This window comes from Acomys minous (genome assembly GCF_964271855.1).
Source record: "Acomys minous genome assembly, chromosome: 12".
Classification (NCBI taxonomy): domain Eukaryota; kingdom Metazoa; phylum Chordata; class Mammalia; order Rodentia; family Muridae; genus Acomys; species Acomys minous.
Genome location: NC_140493.1, coordinates 28134323 through 28144785, shown reverse-complemented (window position 1 = coordinate 28144785; position 10463 = coordinate 28134323). Strand labels below are relative to the sequence as shown.

At 50.2% G+C, this 10463-nt stretch overlaps 1 protein-coding gene across 3 annotated transcripts in view; it reads left to right on the top strand.

The window, feature by feature from the left end:
• Positions 1 to 961: 961 nt before the first annotated feature.
• The window catches only part of DENND3 (DENN domain containing 3), a 56996-nt gene continuing 47494 nt past the window's right edge, over positions 962 to 10463 (top strand). For 2 of the 3 annotated variants that reach the window (XR_014783474.1, XM_084802999.1), the window contains exons 1-4: positions 964 to 1302; positions 8473 to 8749; positions 9542 to 9657; positions 10255 to 10388. Coding sequence is in view for 1 of the 3 variants with exons in the window: in XM_084802999.1 (XP_084659125.1) it covers positions 1201 to 1302; positions 8473 to 8749; positions 9542 to 9657; positions 10255 to 10388 (629 nt within the window). In the remaining 2 variants the exon portion in view is untranslated. Of the gene's footprint in view, positions 1303 to 8472; positions 8750 to 9541; positions 9658 to 10254; positions 10389 to 10463 lie in introns of all 3 variants that reach the window. The other variant, XR_014783475.1, reaches the window with a different exon arrangement.

The following is a 10463-nucleotide window of genomic DNA, read 5'->3' as shown; positions in this document are numbered from 1 at the left end:
GAATGGGGGCAGGCAGCCTATGGGATGGTTAGGCTACTTCTGAGTCCTGCTAGGATTACCAGGTCCCGCCCCGATCCCCCTCTGCCTCCCTCCCCAGCCAGGCTGCCCAGGTTTTGCTCCCAAGACTTATTCAGTTACAGATCCTTCACTCCAGGCTGATGACAGATATTTAACATTACTAGTAAGCAATATATATATTCCTGGAAAAGTCCCTTGGTCGCATTTCCCCTTGGATTTAAAGATGCCCAGGAAAAGGCCCATTCTGGACCATAATTCCCTCCAGAGTCGATGACTAAGCACCAAGCTGCCCAGGCAGGAGGGTTGGGCTTTGCCCTAAATCCAGTCTGAGGCTGGAGGAGGTTCAGGGACAACAGAGTAAGTTAGACCTAGCCTAGAGCTAAGAGGTCCCACAGGCCTCTGACCCTGCTCCCTCCAGCATCTTCCACCTTGCCCCATTTCCTGCGGCAGCCTGCGATTAACCGTGCAGTTATTGATCAGGAGTGGATCTTTACACTCCTTTCCCGACGGTTCGTCCAGGTGTCCACAAGGTCCATTCCGCATCTTGGCACAGGAGAGCTTCCTGGTGGTGGCAGGAGATCAGGCCTTCGTCCCTTACTAGTTGCAGGGTGGGTCTGGACCACTGGAGAAGAGCCTCCGGGGCTGGATGACGTGGGCCGGGCACCTGGGGATGCCGCCCATTCCTTCCTGTATTCCAGGGGACAGAAGGAGGGACCGAGCCCACGGAGGGGCACGCGCACGCGCCGGACTCAAGGTCCAGCTTAGGAAATGACTGCGTTCACTGGCAGGCAGAGTCGTTCCCGCCCCCGACGAAGCCCCACCCACGCAGGTCCGGCTAGCAACGCCCCCAGAAAAGTTCTACCCCTGCCAAATCACAGACAAGGCTCGTTCTTGCTAGTCAGGCCCCGTCCCTAAGTCCGCCCACACCGGAGCCCACAGACCACACCCCTCCTCCCTGTGGACAAGCCCCGCTACCTCCAGGCCCCGCCCGCTCTGCGGACGCGGCTCGCTGGCACCCATCCCCAGGGAGGTGCGGAGGCTTGGGCGGCCTCCGACGTGACCCGACGGCAGAGACACTCGTTTGGGGTCTGGGTTGTGGGCACGGGCGCCATCTGAGTCAGGGTTGCGGCCCGGCAGCCGAGGGCTTGGAGCGCGGTGCTCCAAGCGGGTGGCGGGGAGGTCATGTCGGATCCCGCCTCGCGACACCTGTTGCTGCCCTCCGGGTTGCTGGAGTTGTGCGCGCTGCTGGGCGCTTCTCAGGACAGCCTACGTGGCTTGGAGCAGGTAAGAAGCTGGAGGGGAAACTGAGGCTCGGAGGGGGGCCGGCGGGATGTGAGTGGAGCTTGCTTCCGTGGCTACGCACTCCTGCGGTGCTAAAGCCTCTGGGTCAAGTCCCAGCTGTGCGGGATTAGAGCAAATTCAGGACTGAGGAGGTAGGCAGCCGGCCGTCTTCCCCCCTCCCCCCGCGCCCACCCACCTCTCGGGGCGGGGACCAACTGGACTTGTACATCGTGCTTGTGGTGGGGCAGACGTGCTTCTGTGCATCGAAGCGTTTCTGCCTGCAGGATGTCACCATCTGGGGGTGGGGGGAGGTGCTGCCTGCCGGGGACCCTTGGAGTTCACGGTCAGCTAGACAAGATCCTCTCTCTGAGCAGCAACTAAATGATTCCCTTCACTGCACAGAGCTTCACTGCCTACTAAGTAATGGTTTCTGTACTCGGTATTGAATAGTGAGGTTTCAGGCGTTAGAATCAGCCACCAACTTTGAATAGTCCACCTTTAGTGGGGCTTGCTGCATAACTGTATTCTCCACTTGCAGTGCCGCCCTTCCTCCCTTCCCTCCGTCTCTGCCCAGCAGCCAAAGATAGGTTCATCTCCCTGTTTCTGGAAAGACAGCACCTGTGAACATTTCATTCTCCTTATTTCTGTACTGTATTTCCCCTTTTTTCCTAATTCTGGAACCCAGGTTGTTTTCTCCCAATCCATTGGTGCCTCTCTCTTTTTTTTTTTTTTTGACCCAGCATGATTGTGAACTGTCATTTTCTCCAGAGATTTCCCTAGTGTCCCCAGTTAGGTGTCTGGATAGATCATCTCAGTGTTTACACAAGACAACATGGAAAAAACATAAAAGCATGCATATCACTTGATGATTGGCTGCTATCCAAGGACAGAGAAAAGCGGAGGCAAAACCATCGTCACCAAGAAAAGTTAAACGTTAGTAAAAATAACCAGATGGATGTTAAAGCCTAGATAGTTCCTTCCATAGCCAATGTGACCAGAAAGTGGCATTCGTCCCTAAGGAAATGACTTGGAGTGTCCCTCCCACAGTTTTCACTCCTAGCCCTAACCCATCCCTTCTAATACCAGTGTGCCCTCTGTACAGCTCCACTGTCTTTATGCCTCTAATTTACCAAACAACGCTGCCTTCCTTTTCTTAGAATCGGAAATGACCTGGTTTCACTTGTGGTCTTCTGGGCATAGCTGTTGTTGCTTCCTGGGTCTTGCAGTGTACTTCTTGCCTGTTCGGTGTGAGATATGCCTTTGAGAACTGGCTGAGTCAACTGGGGTGTTGACAGCAGCGGTACTTTCCTGAATTAGGCAGGTGGTGGCATCCCCCAGGGTAAGTGAGAGGGAGAAGTTTTTATTTTAGTTTACCTCATTCTGTACTCTTGGCTTCTGCTAGGAATTTCAAAGAGAGGAAGGGGGAAAAAAGTCAAGGATTAGGGGGAAAAAAGAGTTAAGAGGTGGACTAAACTTTTGGGATAATTTCACTTTCTATCAACACCAGTGATAGAGTTAGCATAGACATACGGGCATATATTTTATTTAGTTTGAATTTTGTAGCAATTCTCTTTTGCATGTTCAAGGTTTTAAAATAATTTTTGGTTTACCTTTTTTAAATTGGCGTTTAGCTGGGTACTATGGCTTGTTCCTGAACCCTAACCCTTGGAATAGTGAGGATGACTGTGAATTTGGATGCAGCCTAGATTACAGAGTGGCTTCTAGGTGTGTCAGCTGGGGCTACAGAGAGAGAGAGATCCTGTCTTCAAAAAAACAAAACAAACAAAATACCCTTTAGGGCACGGTGGCACAAACCTATGATCCTAGCCCTTGCTAAGCAGAAGCAGGAAGATCTGGATGGTGCTGAGGCTAGCCTTGGCTACATAGTGGGTTCAGAAGCCAGCCTGGGCTACATGAGACCCTGCTTCGAAAAACAGTTACCGTTTATCTGTGGTCTGAATATTCCTATTTGGTGACACATAAAACAGAAGGCTGTAAGTAGGAGAAATCTCCAATGTAAGGTCAAGAGACATAGTGTCCTGCGTATTTCTTAGAGGTTGCCCTAACTCTGTTCTATTTTGTAGGTGGGGTTGGGGACTAATCACTTGTTGGAAATCCTGTCAAGTGTTTCTGAGTTGACCAGTCCCCCTGTGAATCAATGTGGTTAGTTTTGATTTTCCCCACTGAGGGTGGATTCCTTTTTTGGTTGCTGAGATGTGAGGGGACTCACTGTAAACTCATCCAACGGTGGGAGGTGTGCCCACACTGCCTTCTGAACACCACACCAGTGATGTGGCCTTCTGTTCTGTGGGCAGCAGTACCAGCAAAGCCTCCTGGATGACCACAGTGTTCCCCATCTGCAGCATCCAGTCCTGTACTCTCTAGCCTTATGTGGCCACTGAACCCCAAAAGTATCGCTTGTGTGCTGAGGGACACTGCATTTTACATTTCAATTATTTATTTTAATTTAAAAAAATTTTTTTTCTTTTTGAGACAGGGTCTTTCTATGTCACTCTGGCTGTCCTGGGCTCACTTTGTAGACCAGGCTGGCCTCGAACTCACAGCAATCCGCCTGCGTCTGCCTCCCAAGTGCTGGGATTTAAGGCATGCACCATCACGCCCAGCTAAAAATCATATTTTCTTGCTAGGTGGTGGTGGTGCATACTGCAAAAGTAACTTTTATTTCCTCTAATGAATTGATAGAAATGGGAGCTGTGTACCCAAGCTATGGAAATACACAGTTTGGGCTCAGCCATGTTGCTGGATTAAAATTTCTCTATAGAATGCCTCTAATCCCAGCACTTGGGAGGCAGAGGCAGGTAGATCTCTGAGTTTAAGGCCAGCCTGGTCTACAGAGTGAGTTCCAGGACAGCCAGGGCTACACTGAGAAACCCTGTCTCGAAAAACTAAGCCAAACAAACTAAAAGCCATACTTATTTGTTCCTTTTTTAAAATGTGTATGTGTGTTTTGCCTGTATGTATGTATGTATGTTTGTATGTCTATCATATGCATGCAGTGCCCGCAGAAGACAGAAGAGAACATTGGATTCCCCTGCGACTGAAGTTATAATTGGTTGTGAGCTACCATGTGAGTTACAAGATTTGAACCTGGATGTTCTGGAAGAGCAGCCAGTGCTCTTAACTGTAGAACCATCTATCCAGCTCAGTTTTGATTCATTTAGATTTCAGTGGCCTCCTGCTGTGCCTGTGTTGGATAGCACACTTCAAGAACATTAAGAATGTCTGTGAATTCATTTGATTTCTCTAGCAATAGCCGATCCTCCGGGGAGGACCGATGCTGCTGTGTAACAAGACTTAGAAATAAATCTGTGACCCAGTGGGTTAGGCTGCTGTTGGGTTTGCTTTTTAATTGGCTTAAAAAAAAAAGATGATCAGCTGGGGATGGTGGCGCACGCCTTTAATCTCAGCACTCTGGGAGACAGAGGCAGGTAGATTGTGTGAGTTTGAGGCCAGCCTGGTCTACAAATTGAGTCCAGGACAGCCAAGGCTATACAGAGAAACCCTGTCTCAAAAAACAGAAAACAAAAAAAAAAGTAATAATAATAATAATAATAACAACAACAACAATAAAATAAAATAAAAAGAGAAGAAAGAAAAGAAAAGAAAAAAGAGAAAAATGCCTCTATAAGATCAGACTGTAGGCAAGCCTATAGGGCATTTCTTAAGTTAGTAATTGATGGGGGAGGGCTCAGCCCATTGTGGGTGGTACCATATTTGGGCTGGTGGTCCTTAGTGTAATCCAAATAAACCCATTCCTCCCTTTGGTCATGATGTTTTATCACAATAGTAAGTACCACGGATGGCAGTGAGCCTTGCTCAGGCTGGTGCCGAGGTGGAGTCTGCATATGGCTCGAGGAGAGGATGCGAGGTCCACAGGGCTGGAGCCCTACATCCAACAACCCAGACTCTTTAGTCGTAGATGGAGGCTTGGGCTTCCCTAGTCCCCCCTCCTCTGCTTTTCTCTGTGTGTTGTTGCTGTGTGTTATTTCCTCGCCCCTAATAAAAGCCGTTCTTTAACAGCTAAAAGAAAAGAAAGAGTTGTAGGTGGAAGATAGGGTTTTTGGAAACTGGCCGTGTAGCCTTGAACTTGAGAGGGATCCCTGAGCCTAAGAGGGTGTGCAGGCAGGCAGCTGGAACAGCTGAGCTAGAGCTGATGAGCCGTCTGCCTTTGCTGCGCATGTAACTTCACATGGAGGGAACCCCAGGAGCCTGGAGTCTGGACCCAAGGACTCCAGTCTTGGCCAGGCAGGAGCTGTGAGCAGAGAGAGGTTGGAATCAAAGGAGTCCCAGAACATAGTCTCTGGTGACGACTGTGATGATTCCCAGTGTAGGGGACACTCCCCTTTGTCACTGGCTCTAAAGGAAGCAGAGGTGGAGGACTGGGTTTTCAGTTAACACCAGACCTGAGGGCTTTGGCAGCAGACTTTCTGCTGACTGGAGGCATGGATGGTCTATTTTTGTTTGTTTGTTTAGGTTTTTGGGTTTTTTTTTTTTTCTTTTAAGATTTCTTTATTGGGGCTGGACATGGTGGTGCACGCCTTTAATTCCAGCACTCGGGGGCAGAGGCAGGTGGATTGCTGTGAGTTCGAGGCCAGCCTGGTCAACAAAGGGAGTCCAGGACAGCCAGGACTACACAGAGAAACCCTGTCTCGAAAAACCAAAAAGCAAAACATAATAATAAATAAGTTGTGTATAATACATATAAATAATATAATATATATATAAATAAAATGTGTAATAGTGTTCTGCCCGCATGTACACCTGCAGGCCAGAAGAGGGCACCAGATCTCATTATAGACAGTTGTAAGCCCCCATGTGGTTGCTGGGAATTGAACTCAGGACCTCTGGAAGAGTAGTCAGTGCTCTTAACCTCTGAGCCATCTCTCCAGCCCCAGATGGTCTGTTTTTTGATCTTCAGTCCCACAGATTTGTTTTCCCCAAAGGTGAAGATATTGGTAGCAGAACTTGAATGACTATGGTAAGTTAAGTCTCTTTCCTGACAGGTGTTGCTCATGGAACAACCTTTTAGTGCCGAGGGAGCTCTCATTCCTTCCTCTGGTTTCCCCTTTACCCTCACTTTAAAATGTGTTTTGTGTGTGTGTGTGCCATGTATGGGGACATTTTAGTGTCATGCTGTGTGTATGGAAGTCAGAGGACAACGTGTGGGAACTGGTTGTCTCCTTCTACCATGTGGGTTCTAGTGATGGGACTTAGGTCCTCAGCCTTGGTGGCAACCGCCGTTACCTGCTGAGGCATCTTGCCCCACCCCCACCTGTGTTCCACTCTTTTATTTTCTTATGAGACCCTTAGCTCAGCTGACCTAAACTTGCTGATAATGACCTTGAACTCTGGCCCTCCTTACTTCACTTCCAGATGTTGGGTTCACAGATCTGTTCCGCTATGCCCAGGCGGTCCTCTGGCTTTTACTAAATATTGTGTTGTGGTTGTTCTGGTTTTGTTTTTGTTTTTGTTTTGTTTTGTTTTGTTTTTGCTGGTCATGATCCCATTTCTTTTGGGACAGTGCAGTAAGTCCTCCCTCTCCCGCTGCTGCTGTTGCTGCTTCTTCTTCTTCTTCTTCTTTGTCTTCATCTTCTTCTTCTTCTTCTTCATCATCTTCTTCCTTTTTGGTTTTTCAAGACAGGGTCTCTCTGTGTAGCCTTGGCTGTCCTGGACTCACTTTGTAGACCGGGCTGGCTTCGAACTCACAGAGATCCGCCTGCCTCTGCTTCCCGAGCACTGGGATTAAAGGCGTGCACCACTGCCTGGTACAGTACTGGGATGGAACTCGAGGCCTTTGGCATATTAAATGAGCCCTCTACCACTGAGCTACACCACAGCCTTCCGATTTGGGTTTAAAAGAATTTGGACTATCTGTGCAAATTCTACTGTTTGCAGGGAACCGTGTGTCCAGTGGAGAGCGATCTATCGCTGTACTCTATCAAGGCCTTGCCCACTTCTCGGCTTATCTTCCCAGACCTGCAGGGACTGGGTACAATGTGAGCGACGTCCCAGGATGTCGGAAAGGTATAATGCCAACGCAGGTCTTTGTGCAGTATTACAAAGCTGAGAACGTCTCAGGGTCTGCCCTCACACCTCTGTGTGTAGGACACACGTGAACACTCCTGGGGGCTTCCCCCTGACTGGGCACTTTGACCCACATGCTCATCTGATTGCTGCACAGCAGTTGGGAGAGAGAAATGCAGATGTGGCTTGCTTCCAGCAGCTCAGGGGAGAGCCAGCATTTCAACTCATATCTGTACATCGCAGAACTGGCCTCTGAACTGTGGTGTGCGGTGCCAACAGGACAAGCTGCTTCTGAATTTTCAGCTTCTGGGGCACATTGTAGGGCCTGGGAAGTTCTGCAAAGAGTCATCTGCTGACCTGAGCTTTAAGAGGCAGGGCTCTTCCTCTGGAGCCCGTGAGCATGGAGCGGAAGTAGACATGTGCACAGGATACCCACCTAGGAAGGATGCCATGAACGGGGGTGGGGGGGAGGGGGGCTGGGGGATTGGGGGGTGGACACACGCAGTAATTTTTTTCTTTCTGCATTTAGCTGTGTTAACATGTTTGTGTCTGCATGTGTCTGGAGGTCATGCATATGGAGGTCAGAGGTTGATATTAAATATCTTTCTTGATTGTTTTCCACTTTAGTTACTGAGGCAGGATTTCCTGCTGAACCTGTAGCCCACCAAGTCACCTAATCTGGCTAGCCAGTTTGTCCTGGGATTGCCCTCTCTGTCTTGAGCCCTCTCTTGAGGGATTACAGGGGTTACAGGTGGGACATCCTTTATGAGGGTATTTGTACCACAGTACTTTACCCTCTGTGCCATCTCTCCAGCTACACGCACAGTGATTCTCTTTTGTTTGTTTTTGTCTTCTTTTTTTTTTTTTTTTTTGGTTTTGGTTTTGTTGGTTGATTGGTTTTGGTTTGGGAGGGTTTTTGTTTTGTTTTGTTTTTTTGTTTTGTTTTTGTTTTTTTTTTGAGATAGGGTTTCTCTGTGGTAAGCCGTGCCTGTCCTGGACTCACCTTGTAGACCAGGCTGGCCTCGAACTCACAGCGATCCGCCCGCCTCTGCCTCCCAAGTGCTGGGATTAAAGGCGTGCGCCACCACGCCCGGCTCGCACAGTGACTCTTATTTTTCCCTTTCTTAGATTGTCCAGAAGCGAGGAGTGAACAGCACCTCTTCCCTTGTTCCCGAAGTGCTCTCTGTTTTTGTACCCCCTTTCACCATGAGAGACGATGGCCGGGTGGCTGGGGCCAGCAGCACTCTCAACAAAGCCAGGAGGCGTTCCTTCCGGAAGAAGCGAGACAAGCCCAGGATGGAACCCTGGAAGAGCCACCCTGGAGACTCAAAGGGGTCTGACACTGAGGAGGTCACCGTCCCAGGTGGTGTGGACCTCCTTGCCCTGCCCCAGCTGTGCTTCCCAGGTATGCTGTCTGCGGTGGCCTTGTGCTGGCTCCTTACTGGGTATTCTGCTCCAGAGACAGCCACACTGGGGACAAGAGGACCTTGAGTTTCGCTGGGGTTGGATAATGGAACTGGGTTTCTTCTTTCTTTCTTTCTTGTCAGTGTTTTTTGAGTCAGGATCTTGCACTGTAGCCTAGGCTAGCTGGAACTCAATCCTCCAGCTTCCGGGATCACAGACATCACTCGTGGCACCTGGAAGTCGGTCTATTTGTCTGGGGGAAGTTAAAGCCAGAGAGGCCCAGAGGGTGGCTCTGCACCTTCCTCTCTGTCCCCTGCTTCCTGTTTACTAAAATGAGAGGAACAGGTTGCTGTTGATCTCTGAGCTCACCAGTGCCAGATGAGAGTGCTTGTGTGTCTGCCAGCCTTAAGCAGCATCCAGTGCTGGTGTGGCACACTCAGCCCAAGGGCTGGATGAGGATTTGTCTTTCGTTCCCCCTCATGCCTGCTGCCCTTTCCTGGTCACGGGAGCCATGACTGAGAAACAGGCACGGGTTAGCCTGCTGTGGTGTTCATGATGCTGCACCACATGCATCTAGTGGAGGGGTTGTGACAGAAGGGGCAGCTTAGGGACGTTCGGGAGCGGGGAGTTGGCTGCAACAGGCCCAAGAGCATCAAAGCTCCTAGTGGTGACTAGGACAAGCGTGATCCCCACACTGGCTCATGGGTTACCTAGGCCTTTGATGCATGCACACCGCAGCCACCTGAACTGGCTTTCCCGCCACCCCCCCCCCTTCTTTCTGATCTTCCTGTAGGGGGTGTGTGCGTGGCTTCAGAACCAAAAGAGGACTACATCCATTTCCTGGTGCTCACGGATGTCTGTGGAAACAGAACCTACGGTGTGGTTGCCCAGTACTACCGACCCCTGCACGTACGTAGGTGGACCTGTTGCTGTCCTCTGAGCTTAGGGTGGGCCCTTTCTAACATTGTTTCTTGTGGTATGACAATACCTCTGCTACTTTTTCAGCCACTGTACCGTGTGTGGCTCTGAGGCTCTGTGGTCCCACTGTGTGCAACCTCCAGGTCATTTTCATCTCCTAGCTCATTTTCAGCCAGCTCTCGCTGCCACCTCCGTCCCCGATCCCCCAGCAACTCTTCAGCTGCTTCTCCGTGTCTGGATTTGTCCTGTGTACACTCCAGGTTGTGGATCTGCCTGGGGCTGGTCCACTTGGAATGGAGTCTGTCACTGAGAGCTGAGTCGTGTGTGCCTTTGTGTCCTAGTAATATGCCCCTGTTCATCCCAAGGCTGGAGGCCTCCAGGGTGAGACTACCTGGTCCTTGCTCCTGAAAGCACAGTGCTGCATGGCGTGACCCTTTGCGAGGCCCACCTACATGGGTTGGAAGGCCAGAGCTGTTGGAGGGAGGCCCTTCCTTATGTGCTGTTTCTGTATGAGATGCCAACTGCTGTCAGCCTGGGCCTGTACTGTTCAGCACAGGAGGTGACGTGACCTTGTTGCTCTTTGTCCAGGATGAATATTGTTTCTACAATGGCAAGACCCACTGGGAGCCCAGCATGAGCTCAGCTAGACGCTTTGTCCCCTTTGCAGTGTGTGTGGTGTCCCGGTTCCCGTACTACAATTCCCTCAAGGACTGCCTCTCCTGGTAAGTTGGGACCAGTGTTATTATGAGCTAAGTCAAGTCAGCCATGGTCAGAGGGCCCCAGGAGCACTGTGGAAG